At 54.6% G+C, this 19,702-nt stretch overlaps 1 protein-coding gene across 1 annotated transcript in view; it reads left to right on the top strand.

The window, feature by feature from the left end:
• Positions 1-6,018: 6,018 nt before the first annotated feature.
• The window catches only part of NTSR1 (neurotensin receptor 1), a 47,248-nt gene continuing 33,564 nt past the window's right edge, over positions 6,019-19,702 (top strand). The window contains exon 1 of the mRNA XM_059898159.1: positions 6,019-6,732. Within this exon, the coding sequence (XP_059754142.1) occupies positions 6,019-6,732 (714 nt within the window). The remainder of the gene's footprint in view (positions 6,733-19,702) is intronic.

Below are 19,702 nucleotides of genomic sequence, written 5' to 3'. Positions count from 1 at the left end.
CCCGGAATCCACAGGCCGCCAGGCCTGCTGCAGGCGCCTCTGCGGGACCCCCTCCTCCCTCCAGGGCTCCAGTGGAGCAGGGGCCACCCCCGGCAAGTGGGTCACCTGCTCTCAGCCCTTATGGCACATGCTCGTTTCCGAGGGTGCCCCTTGAATGGGCCATCAAAGCTCCACGGCAGGAATGACTAAGGGTTCATGGCTCAGGTTTTATTTCGGAACTCATATGAAGTCATTAGGAAATGGGAGACATGTCTTTCTATTTAAATATTTCTAGGCAACTAGAACTCCTGATTATAGACAAAGGGCACAGGCTTCGGATCCCTGGAGGATGAGCTGGAACCCTCAGGAGTCGTGTTTATGCAAATGCCACCCCCCCTCCAGGAGAAGAGAATGTCTAAGGCAGAGGAAAGGGACGCGGACACACAGCTGCCCCTCCCACCTCAACCAGAGGGACCGCCTGGCAAAGCCCCCGGAGGAAGGCCAGGGGCACAAGCGTGTGCGACGGGGTCCCAGCAGCTGCCAGGAGACTCGTATTAGCTGAATGTGACTCTTTCAGCTTAAGTCTCAAGTGCGTTCACAAGCACCTCTGGGAAATTTAACCAGAAATTGGTAAATTTATAAGAGGCATAAACTCTCAGCTTCCCCGGGTGAGAGCTGACAAAATACTGCTTTTCTTTGCAAATTGAACAGATGGAATTGTTTGTCCTTCTGCATTGGATGTGCTGTTGTCTTTTGCCCAAGAGCAAATCTCAAAAAGAAAATGCCTTTCCTGGGCCAGTAATTAGGGACCCTCCTTGCAGCCTGACCTAGGTGTGGAGGGGGAGGGGAATGAGGGGGGAAGGTGGTGGCCTCACGTGGGGGGGATTATTCCATCAGTTTCAAACCTGGTCCCCAGAAGTCAGGGTGCAACTTCAAAGAAAATTCTAAAAAGCATCCTTTGTGTTGATCAGCCTGAAATGAATGCCACGGCAAAGCCTTCCCAACAGTAATTTTTAGGAAACTGGGCTGCATCAAACCATGTTTTGGAGATCGGATTTTCTCTTTTTCCTTAGAAGATGATCTAACATGCCTTGTTTCCTCCAAAACATCATTTTCCCCGACATGTCTCTCTGCTGAAGTCTTCAGTGCCCCAGGCGGAGTCCACGGTTGCCAGGCGCCACCAAGCCCTTCTCTGCTGGGAGTATCAGTGGCTGGCGCTCTTACAAGTGGTTCTGCTCCATAAATCTGGAAAAGTGCACGGCGAGATGGTTTAGATTACTTAGGAGAAGGGGCCGTGCTTTGGCGGGGGGGGGGGGGCAGTGAAATGACAATTGTGACAGTGAGGTCCCCATGGCCTGACTTCTGCCCCCCCCCCCCCCGCCCCTGGCCATCTCCCTGCCTGCTTCAGAGGGTGGAGCCCCAGAGGGACCAGCCCTGACCTGCAGCCTGGAACACAGGCTTCCTCATGCAACCTCCACCCTGCTGAAACAGGAGGGAAGGGGGCAGGGCACAACCTTTAAAAGAATGACATAGCCCGAGGACACGACATAAACTAATTAGAACCAAATAGGTCCAAGATGACGGAGGAGTCCACTTCCAATAGACCTTAAGCCTCAGCATACGCTCTTTGTAACACATCAGCTAAATGACACACCTACAGGCGCCTTGACAGTTCCAAGGCTGACCATAAGGGTCAAAAAGTAGGCGGTGGCCCAATTCCTGGAAATCTCTGCCCTTTCCCCAAATTAGCTGGAATATTCCTCCCACTCATTAGCCTATGAAATTACCCACCCCTATAAAAACTGACAACCCCTTACCCTGGTGCCTTTCTCGCCTTCTGAGATGGCCCGCACTCTGTCTGTGGGGTGTGTTTCTCTTTAAATAAATCCACTTCTTACCTATCACTTTGTCTCTCACTGAATTCCTTCTGCGATGAGACATCAAGAACCTGAGCTTCACTAAGTCCTGAAACCAGGTGTGTGATCTCAGTTAAAAGACCGTGGGGGATAGGCAGGGTGGGAGGGAGGGAGACGCAAGAGGGAGGAGATATGGGGATATATGTATACGTATAACCGATTCACTTTGTTATAAAGCAGAAACTAACACACCATTGTAAAGCAATTATACTCCAATAAAGATGTTAAAAAAAAAAAAGACTGTGGGTTTTGGCTGGGTTTGAGTCCCCACACGGGGGTTCAAGTCCCCATCTGAGGTACACGGTTTCACTGCCACTCACGGGAAGGAAACCCCACGCCCGCACTCGCTGGGGTGGGGGGGGGGTGGTCCCAGGAGCTGAGCCCCTCCTCTTCCCCGTCCAGCCTTTCCAGCTCCGGACGGGGTGAGCCCACGGGCGATAAAGCCGGAGACTATAGAGCGGTGACCTCCACGTGGTGTGTAGCTGTGCACCCGTCACCTGGTGCTCGTAGCAACCTAGTGACTTGGGGTCCACTGAGGCTTGGTCAGTTTATTTACCAAGGTCAGGGCAGGTGGACCCAGGACTCCAAACCACTTCCTAGGCAGCCCGACACCCAGGCAGCAGGATGCCCTCCCCGCAACCACGCCCTCCCCCTCTTCTGGCTCTCCCTTTTACCACAGCTCGCTTTTCCAGAAAGCTGGCCAAGGGCCAAGGCGCGAGCGGGAAGCGAGAGGGACGAGGATGTGAGAACGGAGGCTGGTGCCCAGGCTGGAAGGACGTCCACAGCCCCCCCCACCCCCGACCGCCCGCTAACACTTTCACACGTGTTGCTCTATTTTTAAAATCCTCCTTGGAATGCTGTGCATTCTGACATGGGCAATCCCATGCCGTGGGTGGGAAATCAACAGCTAAACTCTACAAATTACACGTATTACATATCCTTAGTGTCTCTAAATAAACGTACACTACTCCCCACCCACCTGTAGCTTCATAGGAAATCTAGCAATAATATTGATAATAAAATGTTTGTTTTGCCACTAAGTCACTGAGTTTGGGGTCCTTTGTTATGCAGCAGGAGGTAAACAGATAACTGATACAGGTATTGCTGCGAACTTATTTTTTTTTAATTTAGGACGAAACCTTCTTGTTAACAAGAGTTGCCCAACGGTGGCGTGGGGACCAGAGGAAAGAGAGGGACAGTGCCTTAAGGACACACTTCTGAGGGGGAGGGGCCCCTTGACACTGGGACTCCAAGGACTAAATTCTCGTAGCCAGGAAAGCAAAGCCCTCATCTCGCTGTCCATTGTCTTATCCCTTCCACTAGTTCAGCAAAAGTCCACTGAGCACCCACTGTATACAGTAGCCTCGCAGGGGCTTGGGAGAAGTTAGCAAGCCAAACAAACCAGGACCCCCGCCACGGCAGTGGCCATCCAGGCATCTTTCCTCCAGTGTCCCAGACTTGATCTTCGCTCCAGGGCCCAGGTGATCACCCAGCTCAGCAGCCAGGACCCCACCCTGCCTACATCATGCCCGGAACCCAGGAATCTGGAGTCACTCAGGTGCCTGCTGCCCCCTCAGGTGACATGCTTACTTCTCCAAGAAACACAGACCCCTCATTTACGGATCTTAGCCCTTGCCGACACGGACAGGCCAGCTCCTCGCCGACACGCAGCGCTTGGAGTGGCAGGGGCAGGGCAGCAGGGCCCCAGGCTCTCCCGCGCAGTGCTCAGGGGGTCAAGGGTGTGATCCGGTCACTGAAGGACACAGCGGACTAGCCCCGCCTTCCCCGAGCACCCCACCGAAGATTTCTCTAAAGGGTCTCAGCTGTTCAAGAAGCACTCGTGCCTGGGGAAATCGCAAGAGAAAGGGAAAACAGCTTGGAGTCGGAAGGTTCCGGCTGCCGGGCCGTCCGGGCTCCCCGGTTCACAGAAGGATTCAAAGTGGCCGGGGACCCCCAGACAAGGGCCTGCCGCCCACACGGTACAGCAAAGCCTTCCAGGTAACATTTCCTGTGTGGTTTCAAGCAAATGCCTTGTCATAATATTTGTGCTACGTTGCCTTTTATGATTTTTTAAGCTCCTAGGCTGGCTGGAAAAGAAATCTTTGAAAAGAAGGTCAGCTTAGCGGAAAGGTCAGGGGTGTGAAAACCAAACAGTGAGCTTAAGCAGCCCAGCCAGAGCACATTTCCACTGGGGACATCCTGAGCGGCGACAGCTACCGCCTGGCAAAGGGACAGGTCCCAGTGGCCACGGGCTGCTGCCTTCCCCTTGGGGGGCTCCCGAGAGAGGCGACGGATGGCACCGTCCATGGTGAGACCCCGGCGTTCCCCTGGGTGCAGGAATGAGCTTCCATGGGCCCGACACAGTCTGCCACATCACTCCGGTGACACGGACACTCAGCTCCCAATCCCAGGGCCTGCTCGCTGAACTGGTGGCCTGTCTTCCAGAGAGCAAACCTGGGCTAATTTGGTGGATTGAAAGCAACCTTTGTTGCCCTGGGCACGTCACTCTCACCCTCTGAAGTCCCCACACGATCCGCACAAGGGCGTTCACTCCACAGGTGGCCACTGAGTGCCTGCTGTTTGCAGGGCTGACGGCATCCGGAACAGCTGGGCCCCCAGGAGCATGCATTCACCTGTATGCCCATTTCACAGACGACTAAATCGAGGCACAGAGAAGCTAAAACACTTGCCCAAATATTGAGTAGCAGGTTGAAACCACTTGTGTCGCCTCAGAGCTCACTGTGCTGGCCTCCAGCAAAGGGACGTTTGTGTTTCCTGTGGAGGCTACATTTTTAAGCACGGATTTTATGTGCTAAGACTCCGTGGTGATAACATCAGGGTTCAGTGGGGCAGGCAAGCCCAGAGCCAGTTGCGAACAGAAAAGTAAGTACTGAGCCTGAACTGCTCCCTTGGCTGTGCCTGGGGTCTGGGCAGGGCTCCCTGGCCTCGCCCCCTTTCCTCAGCACCTCTCTCCCTCCACCCACTGCAGTTTCTGATTCCCAGCCCAGCAGGTGCAGCCAGCCAGGTCCACGGCTGGGCCCTGAGCGTGACATCTGATGACCACGTCTAGGTGGTGATGACAGTCCTGGACCGTACCACCTGCACCCACAGTGGCACAAGGCCACCCACAAGGTGCCAGGCGCAGGAGCCCAGCCTGCTCGGGGACCAGTGCTGCTTTGTTCTCTGCTTTCTGCTCCCCTCATTCAGCTCCCCCCCGCCCCCCCCCCCCACTTAGTTGTGCCAGAGCTCCCCTGGGCACCCAACTTCTGGCACCCTGTGGGCACCCCAGGAAGGAGGGGCAGCCCAGCCATCCCAGCAGGAAGCCTCCTCCTTGGGACCCCCACCCCCTCACCTCCTCTCCCCCACCGAGCGAGGTGGAGGCGACCCGGGGGGCAGTTCCCTTGGGGAGGCGGGGCATAAGAAGCTGGGAAGACCTGGGGCAGGAGGGCGAGCTGCCTGAGGAGGGTGCCTGGAAAGAGCCAATACGCCCTGCGCACCCCGCTGGAATCCCAGTTCCCCGGGGCGCTCCCCCCAGCCCGGATGGCCCCTGCGAGGGCGCGGGGGCGACCAGCCAGCCCTGCCCCCTTGCGGGGCGGAGACAGTGGCTGGGGCCGCCTCCTCTCCCCTCCAGCGCCCCCCACGGCTGGGCGCGCCAGTCGCCGCCGGCTCAGGGGAGGCGCGGAGCCCGGGAGGGTGCTGGCGCGGCTGGAGGTGCGCGGAGCGGGGTGCGCGGGGAGCGCGAGCGAGGAGAGAGCGCTCCGGACAGCCAGGCGTGCGCTCCGCTCGGCGCCACAGGCTCGCCCCGCGCAGCCCGAGCCCCAGCCAGCCAGGCGCTCTCCGTTGGAGCCGGCGCTGCCGCCCCGGGGGCCCGAGGAACCGTGGGGTCTGGTATTCGGAGGAAGCCGGGAAAGCGCGCAGCCCCCCGTGAGTGCAAGCCCCGAGCGCTCTAGGCTGGCACGGACCGGGTCGGCGCTTCCCGGCTGGACGGCGCGCCCCCTCTGCCTTTCACGCCCACCCCTCGGGGGCTCCCTCTACTCTGTCCCTGCCAGAGACGCGCCCACTCTCGCCCCGGCTTCCAGCCGCGGACCCCGGGGAGCGCGGCACCCCGCCCCGCGCGCGGGACATGGACCTCAACAGCTCGGCGCCCGGCCCCCGGGTCTCCCAGGCTGGCGACCCCTTCTTGCTACCGCCATCGGGGCTGGAGGCGGCGCTCCTGGCCCTGGGCTTCGGCAACGGCTCGGGCAACCTGTCAGAGCCCGTCCCAGCGGTGCCCAGCAGCGACCTGGACGTGAACACGGACATTTACTCCAAGGTGCTGGTGACCATCGTGTACCTGGCGCTCTTTGTGGTGGGCACGGTGGGCAACTCTGTGACGGCGTTCACGCTGGCGCGCAAGAAGTCCCTGCAGAACCTGCAGAGCACCGTGCACTACCACCTGGGCAGCCTGGCGCTGTCTGACCTGCTCATCCTCCTGCTGGCCATGCCCGTGGAGCTGTACAACTTCATCTGGGTGCACCACCCCTGGGCCTTCGGCGATGCCGTGTGCCGCGGCTACTACTTCCTGCGCGACGCCTGCACCTATGCCACGGCCCTCAACGTGGCCAGCCTGAGTGTGGAACGCTACCTGGCCATCTGCCACCCCTTCAAGGCCAAGACCCTCATGTCCCGCAGCCGCACCAAGAAGTTCATCAGCGCTATCTGGCTGGCCTCTGGCCTGCTGGCCGTGCCCATGCTCTTCACCATGGGCCAGCAGAACCGCAGCGCCGACGGCCAGCACCCCGGTGGCCTGGTGTGCACGCCCACCGTGGGCACCGCCAAGGTCAAGGTCGTCATCCAGGTGAGCAGCCTCTTCAGGGGAGCAGGAGTCGGAGGGCACCAGGCCAGGGTCTCCCCTGGGGGCAAGGGTCCAAGGCACACCCTCAGGGAAGCCTCAGTGCGTCTCTTTCCCTCACCCCAACAGTAGTTTCTGGTCTGTGTACCCTCTGGGTACAGGAAGTTGGAGAAATGTCCCAAAGGAAATTTACTCCTGGGAAGCTGGGAAGGGGTGGGGGGGTGGGGCAGGAGGGGTGGGGCTTGAGAGCAGCCTGACCCCCACTTCTTCCCACCTTTCGCTCCAGGGCTGCCAGGTCTCAGCCCCCCTTATCTCATCCCCTCCTTCCATCAAAGGGGGCTGGAACCCTAGATCAGTGACCTCTCTAGGGGAGGGGCGTCCGTGGATGGGCCTCAGCTGTCTCCAGATTCCCTGAGATGTAAGGTAAACTTGTGTGTGCTGGTGCCGGCCTCTTTCTGGGGAGAGTCCCTTCCATCAGTTTCTCAAAAGGCCCTGTGGTCCGTCTCCTCTGTAGCAGAACCGCCCCTGCCCGGACTGCTCCCCCTGTGCCTCCTGGCCTGATGCTGTCTTGGGCCAGTTCCTTAATTTAGCCTCAGTTTTCCCATCTGTGAAATGGGGCAATCACAGCCCCCACCTCTGAAGGTAGAAATTCAAGGGAGAAGGTGTGGGAAGTGCTTGTTTGGCTCCTGGTGTGTAGAAGCTCTCGGAAGCACTCTTACTGGTGGTGGTGGTGTCGACGCTGTTTCTACTGGAAAATCCTAAGGTACTGGGCGTGGTGGCAGGCGGGGGGCCCATGTAAGGTGGATAACACTGGAGCCGGGTGACCAATGGTCCTCTGAGGGTCTGGGCGAAGTGTGTGGGAACCCAGGGGGCAGCCGTCCCCGGGGAATTGGCTTGGACGAGGCGGCCTGGCCAGGAAGGGGGATTCCGGCCCTGGGGAGAGGCTTCTCAGGCAGGGACATTCCAGGCAGGGCCCTGAAGTGGGAGGAGGGCGTCCATGGGAGCAAGTCCTGGCAGAGACACCGCTTCCAGCGGCATCGTGGCCTGAGAATGTGGGTAGCCATGAAGGGGCGGGGGCGTCCTCCATCTCAGGGTGGGATGGGAAAGGAGGATCTGGGCTGAGTGGGGGTCGGGGGGGCTCTGGGCTGTCCCGTCTGGCTGTCGTTTCACGCCTGAGCCACCCGCAGCTTCCCAGCGGAATTGATGCCGTTGCCTCTGAGTGTGGCGGGTGTGCCAGGGTAGGGGAGCTGGCGTGCTGGGGGGCAGGAGGTGTCGTCTGCATGTCCGTCCCTGGGCTGCGGCTGACCCTCCACAGGCCACCACCGAGGTGGACCCGGCGGGCAGAATGAAGCTTCAGGCCCCCCCTCGCCTGTGCTGAAAACGCGTGGCTCCGGGTGTCCGTGCGTGGCGTGGCCCGGGCAGCCGCGTGTGGCGGGGAGATGAGTCAGAGGCGGCTGCCTCTCCTGTGCCGGAAACAGTGGCAAGCAGGGCGTATGCAGTGAACAGAGTGGGAATGACCTTCCGGCTTCCTGTGAGGTCTCGATGGGCTGTGCCCAGGGTCGGGGGGTCGGGGGACAGCAGCCATGACACCTGCCTATGAAGGTTGGACGTGTCAGGCTCAGGTCAGCGGCTCGGGGTCAGCAGTGCCCACTGCCCGCCAAGGGGCTGCTCCCCTCAGACCCCTGCCCGCTCGGACCCCTGTGGCTCAGCCAGGAGCAGCCGGGGTTTGGATCATCCGGCAAAAACAACAACAGCAGAGGGAGCACGGCCTCCCCCTTAAAACGTCCTCACTCCCTCTTGGTCGTGGAACCAGACACCTCAGTGACATGGCATCGCCTCCCAGAGGGCCACTCCCAGGAATCCTTTCGGTCGGAGGCTGTGGTGCTGATGTGGCCCGGGGCCTGTCCTGCTCATTCGTCCGCTAGGCAGGTGTCTGTTGAGCACGCGCTGTGGAAGGACCCGCTCTTGCGCCCGCAGCTGTGGCGCTGCCGAGAGTTTACTCAATACTTGCTGGCTTCCTGGCGCCCTCGGAGATCAGAGTTTCCATTTTTTTTTAAAGGCCTTGGCCATGCGCTTGGGAGAGACCGGCGGGCCGGTTGTAAAAGGTGCCCTTCCCTCTGACGCTGACCGCTCCCGCGAGGCTCCTTGGGCTTCTGCATGCGGGCTGCTTCCTGTGCCTGAGAGAACATTCCTCACGGGGGAGCTCGGCCCTGGCCTTGCTCCCCACCGCGTCCCTTCTGCACCGCCATCGCCATCCCAGGAGAGGTTTCCCCAGGGGATTTTACGTTCCCCACACGGGCTTCTGGGCCACCTGGCAGCTCTGGGCCAACGTCCACAGTTTTTAAACCGTGACATCTGTCCAAAGAGGGGCTGGGTGCCTGCCTCCGTGCGTCTGCCTCTCATGGACCACATTTGGACGTTGGCCAATCAAAATGACCCGTCTTTCCAAAACGGGGGCCCCTCCCAGCCCAAGTGTCTCCCACAAGGCCTGCCAGCCCTCCACACCTGTGAGATTCCATCCTGGACACTTGCAAACAGAATTCGTGTTTAGAAACAAGGTGGTTTAGTGATTAGATTTCTGAGCCACTTGGAATTGTCATTGCTGGACGCAGCTGGGCATTTTCTGGGCGTGTAGCCGGGGGCTGGGGGTGGACGGGGCGAGAGGAGCTTACAGTGAGGTCAGGGCCTCGCAGACCAGCAAAGGCCCCAGACCCTGGGCCCCAGGTCAACGGGGGGAGTCTGGGAGGAGAGGCCGCAGGGCCTGCCGCGTTGCCCTAGGACGGTCCGGCCCCTCCCTGGACCCCAGAGGGAACTGGATTCAATCCTCCTAAACAGACTGCTGGCCCCAGGGCAGCCTTCGGGAGTGGAAGACAGCACGTGCCAGGGGTGGTGGGGTCTCCCTGTGCTGCCCCCGCTCACTCAGGCATCTCCCAGGGCAGGCAGCCGTCCCCACACAGGTGGGCTGGCCCTGGTCGTGTCTGGTCCACTGCGTTTCAGGCCTGGCCTCGTGCTCTGACCTCAGCGTGATGAGGTGCTGCCATCACAGGCTCTGTGTCGCAGCTGTGGGTCTGGTGGGGCCCGTGTCCATCCGCCCTGTGAGCGTGTACTGGGCACTGACCGGGCAGGTGGCCGGGAGGGCAGCGAGCCGAGGAGGCCTTAGTGGCAGAGACCTGGGGGCTGAGCGTGTGCTTGACTGTCGTCACTCACGCCCTCCTGTCCCCGTCACTGGCTGTCTCCAGGGCTCAGTTACTAGAAGGGGATCCTTTCCCTCCAAAGTACAGAGTCATCTGTGCCTCTCGGGGGGCAGGATCTGGGGGGCCACACCTGCAGTGGGTGGGCAAGGGAGCTCAGGGCCCAGACCTCGGGCTACAGCCAGAGACGCCCCAGGAGTCGGGTCACCTCCAGCCCTCGATGCTGATGGGCACCTGCAGGCAGAGCGCCGCCCAGCGCCCCGTCCAGGACTCATGTTTGATACTGCCCGGTGGAGATCAGCGCCCCTGGTGGTTAGCGCCCCATGATGGTGAGTGCACAGTGGAGATCAGCGCCCCTGGTGGTTAGTACCCAGTGGTGGTTAGTGGCCAGTGGTGGTGAGTGCCCAGTGGTGGTGAGTGCCCCGTGGTGGTGAGTGCCCAGTGGTGGCCTTGTGCAGTCACTAGCAAGCGTCCCTGGGGCAGCGTTATCCCCCCGCTGCGTAAATCCAGTCCTCGTGACGCTCAGCCGGGGGGTAGATGTCCTCCCCCTGGGAGCACAGTGCCCTGCCAGGGCGGACCGACACAGCATCTCTAGGAGGCTCCCAGGTCAGAGCAGCCCCTTTGCAGTGGCCGTGCCCCGGGAAGGGTGAATTAGTGACCACAGGGCATCTGCACCCTCGTTAGAGAGGCCCCCACCCCCACCCAGCGAGGCCGCCCTAAGGCAGCCTCTCCTGGCATCGCAGGCAGGAGCCCGTCAGGCCTGCGTCGGCGCGCCTGAGGGCTCTTGGTCATCGCTTCGTTATTGCCGTTTTCCAGGCCCCGCGGCCCTGGCAGCAGCTGCACAGCTGGGGGCCACCCCGGGAGCGCCCGGCCTCATCATCTGCCTTCACGTTCAGTGCCGCCGGCAACAGTGCTTCTCGCTGGGCTTGGGCCCGGCTGCAGAAGGGGGGCTGGCCCTGGGCGGGGCTCGTGCGGGGGGAGCTCGTGTCCGTGGGCACATCGACCCCGGTGGTGTCCTGAGCGCCAAGGCCGTTAAAGTCTGACGTGATTCCGCGGAGGCAGAGGCAGCCGAGACCCGTCTCCACAAAGTGGAAGAAAATTGGTTCCAATAAAATCAGGGCATCGATCATTTTCTCTGTTTCTGTCCTGTGCCACCAGCTGCGCCCAGTGACCTCCTCCCCCATCCAGCCACCTGTGCGCGCCCCGTTCATTGATCCTCCGTTGCTTCCCCTGTAGCCGACTCGGCCTCAGTGACGCTGACACTCAGGGCTGCAGCTTGGCGAGTCACAGGGCCCCCCGAGAGTACCGTTATGTTGGGGAAACGGGCAGACGCCAGAGTGAGCGCCCCCAAGACTGGGGCCATCGTGGGCCTCCTGCTGTATGTGCACTGAGGACACAGCACCCCTGCCCAGAAAGCGGACCCTCCACGCACCCCTTTGTCCCCGAAATTGAGGGATGTTCTAAAAGCCGCTGCCCTGTGCTCACAATGGCCCAGGTCATGAAAGTCCAAGACAGGCCGAGGGGCTGTTCTGTATTAAAGGGGGTTAAAGACACAGCCCCTGAGCGCAAGGCATGGCTTCCCATCAGACCCTGGTCCAGAAAGGATGTTGTTGAGACAGTGGCTGAATGAGGTCCGTGGTTCGCTCGTGGTGTTGTACTGGTGTGCAGCGGGACTTCTCGATTTGGCAATCCTGCTGTGCTTCTGCACGAGGACAGAGTCTGTCCTGAGGCTCCACGGGCAGTGAGTAGGGCAGGGACCGCCGTGAGCAGCCGTCCCCGGGGACGTCCTCAAGCTTAGGGCCGGCAGCCCGTCCCCCGCGTCTGGGGTCTCAGCTGCAGGAGGACCGGGACTCTGGCCGTGAGCTTTGGTGCCAGCACAGGACGCTCTCCTACGGGCACCAGCAGGGCAGTGAGGCCGGGCCGGGTGGTGCTAGAGCCCTCCGTCCCCTCCAGCAGGGAGAGCCAAACTTCCCGTCGGGTTCTCGAGTGTCTGTGTTTCGAGGGGAGAGGAATCGCAAGCCTTTTGCTCTTTTTTTCTGTTATAGTGAAATATACATAACATAAAGTTTTACCGCCCATCTCCAGAACTCTCCCATTGTTCCCCAGGGAGACTGTGTCCCCAGTGGACACCAGCTGCCCCTCCCCTCCCAGCCCTGACTGTCCGTCTAGTGTTTGGCTGCTCCAGGCCCTCGTCAGACAGGATTTCAAGCCTTTCTTTGGTCTCTAAGATGCAGTGGTCAGGAGTGCATGCACCGTGCCGGGGGAACGGAAGCCAGCCTCAAAAGGCCCCCGACTGTACGACTCCAATCACGTGACCTGCGCACAGGCTGGGGGGGGGGGTGGGGGGTGGGGTCGGCAGTGGGTAGTGAATGTTGTGCGTCTTGCCCGTGCTGCCGGCGCACGTATCAAATCTCGTGGAACTTAGATAGAGGAGTGGTTTCAGTGAATGTACACCGTGTCTCCATGAGTGAGTCGGAGATGAAAGATCAGAGTCCAAGGTCTCGTCCTGCGAAGGCTGTTTGGGTGCCGGGTCCTCCCCCGGGGGTGGGGTGCCTTTGGGCAGGAAAGAACCGAAGGGTCCTAGGAACGTTCCTGGGGAGCTCGAAGGCCCCAGGCAGCCGCTCGCCCTGCGCTCGCTCCATCACCGCCAGGAAGCGGGCAGGTGCTCGGCACCTGGGGGTGGGGGGGAGCGGTGGTGCCAAGCTGTGGCGGCTGCCTGGTCCCCAAGACCCCTGCTCCGACCCGGCAACGCCCTGGCATCGGACCTGGCCCCTGCCGTCCCCGGTGAAAGCCTGGCCCCGAGAGGAAGGGGAAACTGAGGCCCAGAGAGGGTGGGGGCATCCAAGCCAGGCCCAGCACCGGCCCCGTCCTGCTGTTCCCGCAAGGGGCCCAGGTGGAGCCACCCCCCTGCTGCGATCCCTGCCCCCTTTGGGGACTTCACACACGTGCCCCTGTGGGGGCAGCTTCGTCCCCCGGGGCTGGTGCAGGAGGGGGAGGGGGGCCAGGGAGCTGGGTGGAGCCAGGCCAGTGCGCCCAAGCCGCTCAGAAAGGGGCCCTTTGGGTTTTCTCGCCTGTGGCAGCCCAGGACCCGAGGTCAGATCCCAGCTTCTCCACGGGCCAGCTGCAGGGCCTGGGCCAGCGGTGCGACCTCCTGTGGCTCAGCTTCCTCACCTGCCAGCTGGTCCAGGAGCCGAGGAAGGGCTCAGGGGCCCACACACAACAAAACGCAGCGTCAGGAGAGACGGGCCCTCTGATTCGTCATTTTACGGTAATAAGAGCCGTCTCCTCCCTAGAAAGCTCTGCCTGCCGGAGCTGATCCTGTGGTCCGTGCTCAGTCCCTCTCTGGGGGTCTGCGTGCACGTGTCAGGTCCTGCAGGAAACCCCTGGGCCTGGCATTGTTCCCATACCTGTAGGGTCAGGGCCACCCTCAGCATCCGTCCAGCTCCTCTGAGAAGCATTCGCTGCCTGAGGGCCTGAGCCAGGTCTCTGCAGCCCCGTGTGCATGAAGAATCCCCTTCTGTCACCTGTGATGACACCCGCCTCCCTCACCCCCTTCCACTCCTACTCGACGAGCATCGTGTGTGAGGCACCACGGGTCCCGCAGGGAGCAAAACTGGCAAAGATTTCCGCCCCATGAAGTCCGCATCCCGGCGGAGAAGACAGACAATTAGCAAAATAAATAAGTACAACCTACAAATGGTAGATAGCAAGGAGGGCAGCAGAGAAAAGGTGAACAGGAGGGGCCTCACAGAGGCAGGTAAGGGCAGGTGTGACAGCATCTGGGGAAGAAGGTTCCAGGAGCGGGAGGAGCAGGTACAGGACCGTGGCCGCCGGCACGTGGCTGCGGCGACGTGGCCAAGCAGGTGCGCCCAGGGCAGGACAAGACGGAACAGGTGATCATGTAGAGCACGCAGTGTCCCTTATCCGGGAAAAATGGGCCCCACGGGAGACTCTGAGCAAGGAGCCATGTGACATACATTTCAGGGGACCATTCTGTCTGCCTTGTTGAGAACTCAGCGGGGGTCAGGGAGGACGGTTAGGAAGCGGCTGCGGAGTTCTGAGTGCGTGATCACCCAGACCAGGCTGGTTGCGGAGAAGGTGGAAGAATGATAAGATACCAGATCCAGGTTTTTCTGTTTTCTTAGGTTTACGTTTACATCCAGTAAAAATCATTTTCCTTTTGTTTACATCTATGCGTTTTGACAAATACATAGAGCCCTGTCACCCGCGCCTCCAAAGAAAGACAGAGCCCGGTCCTGTCGCCCATGGAGTCTCTGCACGCCCCCATCCCCTCACCCACCCCGCCCCACCCCTGCGACGGCCTTGGGCCTGACTCCGACGCCAGGTACATGGAACCTCTGAGTCTGGCTTCCTTCGATTATGTAATGCCTTAAGATTCACCCATGTTGTCACCTGTGTCAATAGCCTGTTCCTTCTGTGCGTAGAGTAGGATTCCATCGTACAGATGTTCCACCATTTGTTCACCCATTCACTGGTCGAAGGACATTTGGGTCGTTTCCAGTTTTGAGCAATTATGAATAAAGCTGCTGCAAATATTCATGTACAGGACAGTGTGTGAACATATGCTTTCATTTCTCTCGAGTTAACACTTAGGAGTCAGATTTCTGGCTCATACAGGAAGTGTATCTAACTTTATAGGAAATTGCCAGAGCTTTCCAAAAGCGGATTTGCCATCTTGAATGTCCACCAGCAGCGTGGACAGACAGATCTCCACATCCCGGCCAGCACCTGCTATGGTCAGTGTCTGGTTTGGTTTCTTTGTTTTCATTTATCCATTCCAGTAGGAGCGTAGTGGTATCTTGTTGAGGTTTCAATGTGCATTTCCTTAATGACTCATGACATTAAACATCTTTTCAGGTGCTTACTTGAAATCTGTATATCTCCTTTGGCAAAGTGTCTGTTCCCGTAGTTTGCCTATCTTTAAAATTGGGTTGTTTTCTTATTGTTGACTTTTGAGAGTTTTAAAAATATATTCTGCATCTAAGTCCTTTGCCAGATATGTGATTTGCAAATATTTTCTCCCCTTCTGTGGTTTATCTTTGTATTTGCTAACATTGCATGTCACAGAGCAAAAAGTAGGAATTTTGACAAAACCCAACTTATCAAAAAATTTAATGGATCATGCTTTTGGTATTGTACCTAATCCAAGGTCACTAAGTTTTTTTCTCTCTTCTCTTCTGGAATCTTTATAGTTCTATGTTTTATACTTAAGTTTATGATCCATTCTGAGTTAATTTTTCTATAGGGTGTGAGATGTAGGTACTTTTTTTGTATATACGTATCCATGACCAATACCGCTTGTGAAAAGATGATCTTTTCTCCTTTGGAGTTTTTTTGCACCTTAATTAAAAAATCACCTGACCTCATGTGCGGGGTTCTATCCAGACTGTCATCTGTTCCTTTAATCTATGTGTCTCTACTGTCCCCAGCCCCACAGTCTTGACCACTGTAGCTTTATAGGAAGTCTTTCAAGTAGCATGAGTCCTCCAACTTTGTTCTTTTCCAAACTTGTTTTGGCTACTCTAGTTCCTTCGCTCTCTACATAAATTTTAGAATCAGATTTTCAGTATCTACAAAAAAGCCTGCAGGGATTTTGATTGGGAATGTGTTAATCTATAGATCAATGTGGGGAGACTTGGCATCCTAACATTGAGCCTTCCAATGCATGATTATACTACATCCCTCCATTTATTTAGGTCTTCTTTGATTTTTTCAACAGTAATAGTTTTCAGCACACAGATCCTACACATATTTTGTTACATTTATATCTAAATATTCATGTTTTGGGAATTATTATATATGTACTTAAAATTTTTTTCTATTTCCAATTTTTCATGGCCAGTATATATAAATGGGATTGATTTTTAGTTATTGATGTTGTATCTTACAACCATGATAGATACACTTATTAATTCTAGAAATTCCTTTGTAGGTTCCCTGGGATTTTCTATGTAGACAGTGATGGTGTCTGTGAATAGAGAAAGTTTTATTTCATCCCTTCCAAATCTTTAATTTCCTTTTCTTGCCTTACTGGCCTAGCTACAACTTCTAGTACGATATTTAATAGGGGTGGAAGAGAAAACTTCCTTGCCTTGTTACTGATCTTAGGGAGAAAGTCTTTAGTCTTTACAATTAAGTATGAGGATTTTAGTTTAAGTTTTTAGTAGATGTTTTTTATCAGGTGAAGAAAGTTCCCTAAAGTTTCTATGCCTTGTTTGCTAAGAGTTTTTATCATGAATGGTTGTTGAATTTTGTCCAATGCTTTTTCTGCATCTATTGGTATGATCATGTGGTTTTTCTTCATTAGTCAGCTAATATGGTGAATGATATTAATTTTTTATTGTGGTAAAATATACATAACATAAAATTTACCATTTTAGCATTTTCAAATGCACAGTTCAGTGACATTAAGTACATTTACATTGTTGTGCAACCATCACCATTATCCATCTCCAGAATTTTCTTCATCTTCCCAAACAGAAACCCTTTAAACAACTGCTCCCCATTCACCCATCCTCCAGCCCCTGGAAACTACCACTTTACTTTCTGTCTCGGTGAATTTGAGTATACTAGGTACCTCATTTCGGTGGAAAACATTGATTAATTTAATGTTGAACCAGTCTCACAGTCCTAGGACAAACTCCACTTGGTCATGTATTATCCTTTTTATATGTTGCAGGATTTGATTTCCTAATATTTTATTGAGAACTTTGGGTCTGTGTTCATGAGAGATATTGGTCTATAATTTTCTTTTCTTGTAATGTTTTTATCTGGTTTTGGTATCAAGATAATTCTGGCCTCAGGAAATGAGTTGGGAAGTGTTTGCACCTCTTCTGTTTTCTGAAAGAGAGTGAGTGGAATTGGTATTATTTCTTCTTTAAAGGTTTGGTAGACTACTCCAGTGAAACCATCTGGGCCTGAAGTTTTGTGGGAAGGTTTCTAATTCAGTTCCTTTAATAGGGATATTCAGGTTATGCATTTATTCTTGAGTAAGTTTTGGCAACTTGTATCTTTCAAGGAATTGGTCCATTTTAACTAAGTTGGCATAGGGTTGTTTGTAGTATTCATTTATCATCCTTATAATGTCTGTGGGGTCTGTAGTGATATCTCCTTTTTCATTCCTAATATTGGAAATCTGTGTCTTCTCTCTTTTTTCTTTGGTCAGAGTATGGCTAGGAGTTTATCAATATTATTGTTCTTTGTAAAGAATAAGCTTTTGATTTCATTGATTTTTCAAATTGTCTTTCTGTTTTCAATTCCATTTCTGCTCCTATCTGCATTTCCTTTTTCTGCTTGCTTTGGGTTTAATTTGTTCTTATTTTCCTAGATTTCTTAAGGTGGAAGCTTAGATAATTAATTCAAGACCTGGGATTTCTTTCAGTTCTTTTATAATATAAACATGTAATGATAAAAACTTTCTCCTAAATACTGCTTTAGTAGCATCTCAAAATCCTTGAAATGCTGTGTTCTAATTCAGCTCAAAATATTTTCTTATTTCTCTTTAGAAAGAGCTTCCTTTTTAGAAGTGTGTTGTTTAACTTCCAAATGTTTGGCGATTTTCCAGATAACATTTTGTTATTGATTTCTCATTTAATTCCATATGTTCAGAGAACATACTTGCATGATATCAGTTCTTTAATGGTGTTAATGTTTGTATTATGGTCCCAGATCATGGTCTGTGTTGGTGAGTGATACATGCACACTCGCAGAATATGTATTCTGCTATTGTTGGGTATATTATTCCATAAGGGTCAATGTGGTTGATAATGTTGTATTATTTAGTTCTAAAGTTTCCATCGGTTCTTTTTAACATGGTTTATTTTTGTCTTTTTAGAACTTTTATCTTTTCAATCATTCCAGGAAAGTTGCCTTTACCTCAAGGAGCATGCTTACGATACCTTCTGTCAAGTCTTTGGTAATTCCATCATCTGAGCCTTCTCGAGGGTGGCATGTATGAATTGTCTTTTCCTTGAGAGTTAACCATATTTTTCTGGTTCTTTCAATGTCAAGTGATTTTGGATCACTTCCCAAACATTTTGAATACCGTTGTGGTATTTTGGGTTATGTTAAAATCCTCTGGAGAAGGTTGATGTTTCTTGTTGATTCTTTTCTTTGAGCCATCAGCCCAGCTAGAACTGAAGTTCTGTCTTACTCTCTGTTGGTGGTGGTTCCGATGTCAGTTCTGTTTTCAGGTCCTTGACTGTGCTATTCAGTTCTTCCCCATACGTGCACCATTCAGGGTGTAGTCTTGGATCTTGGAGGTGGTTTATATCACAGTTCAGATTTCGGAAGCTTTACTTTGGTTCTTTGGGTGTGTTCCATACATGTGCAGGTCAATGGTAACCCCAGGATTGGTGTCAGTTAATACACAGAATTAGGGGATCCCCTTTTCCAGCTCTCACCTGCTGAGATTCCCTCCCCACACGCTCCACTTTCTTAGTCCTCAGGCTGGGAAGCCAGAGTATCCCGTTTAGGTCCTCTACTGACTTTTTGAGGTATACCTCTCTGAATCTGTTCTTGTAATGGCTGCTCTCGGGCTATCAACATGCACCCTTAAGTTATCAAAGTTTGGTGGGCGCTCATATTGTGCCCCTTCACACCTGACACTTCTCATGCTCACTCTTCACCTGGAGGTCTGTTTTCATGGACTTCTGTTTCTCTTATTAGGGGGTCCCATTGTCCGACTTCTTTGCATACCTAGTAATTTTTTACTTACACTGGACATTGTAGATAACTCGAAGACTCTGGATTCTGTTATCTTCCTCTGAAGAGCGTTGGCTCTTGCTTTAGCAGGCCGTTCAGTTGCACACTGATTATCGTGAACTTGTGGAGGCTCGGCTTATGCCTCATTAGTGCAGCTCTGTGGAAAGCCCAGCCCTCCTATCCTGGGAGGATTCAAGTCTGGGCTCAGTCTCCACTGGTGATATTGTCCTTTGCTTTTAGGCTTAGTTAGGGTGGGTCTAGACTTGGCCTTCCTCTAGGGCACGGTCCTTACTACTAAGGTGTGGACTTGCTGGCATCTCAGCAGCATACTTGGTGTGTTAGGGACGGCACTCCTCTCCCCTCCAGCTCTGCCAGAATGCCAGCCGCCCTCCCATAAGCCCTTCAAGGTTTCAGTCTGTGCACACACCCCAGCCAGTCCAGACCCATAGGAAAGCCCCCCACAGGCTTCCGAGGACCCTACCATGGGCATGCATGTCCCCCTCTTCAGTGCCTTAATCTGCAGATTGAAGCCCCTCCTGCAGCCCCAAGCTCCGGTTTCCACCTCCTCAGCTGGAGTAGCCATGCTCCGCCCAAACCCCAGCTCCTAAAGCCACAACCAGAAAAGTGTCCCCAGGAAGAGAACTGGGTGACAGTGGGGGCCACCTTGTGATTTCCCTGCTCTCAGGGGCCACAGTCGTGCACTGTGGCTTGTCCTGTGTCTGAAAACAATAGCCTGATAAATTGCGTACAATTGTATAGTTTATGACAGGAGAGCTTGTGCAGTACCCCACGTGGAAGTCATCTGTGGATTTTAAACACTGCCTACTTTCAAAAATATCTGAGGCAGCTTGTGATAAAAGACCTGGTTCAAAGGATTATTAAAACAATGTTGCAAAAGAATACATAAAAAGAAACAGTTATCCTAGAAACATAAAGTTGAAGACAGCCACTGCATTTGAGTAAATCTTATACTGAAGCTTATGAAAAAGTGCAACATTATTTGGACTTAAACATTTTTAGCTCCTTGTCTGTTAAAAGGTGGATTTATTGTAAATTTCAAT

Source organism: Balaenoptera ricei, chromosome 15 (genome assembly GCF_028023285.1).
Source record: "Balaenoptera ricei isolate mBalRic1 chromosome 15, mBalRic1.hap2, whole genome shotgun sequence".
Classification (NCBI taxonomy): domain Eukaryota; kingdom Metazoa; phylum Chordata; class Mammalia; order Artiodactyla; family Balaenopteridae; genus Balaenoptera; species Balaenoptera ricei.
This window is presented reverse-complemented; position numbering and strand designations above follow the sequence as displayed.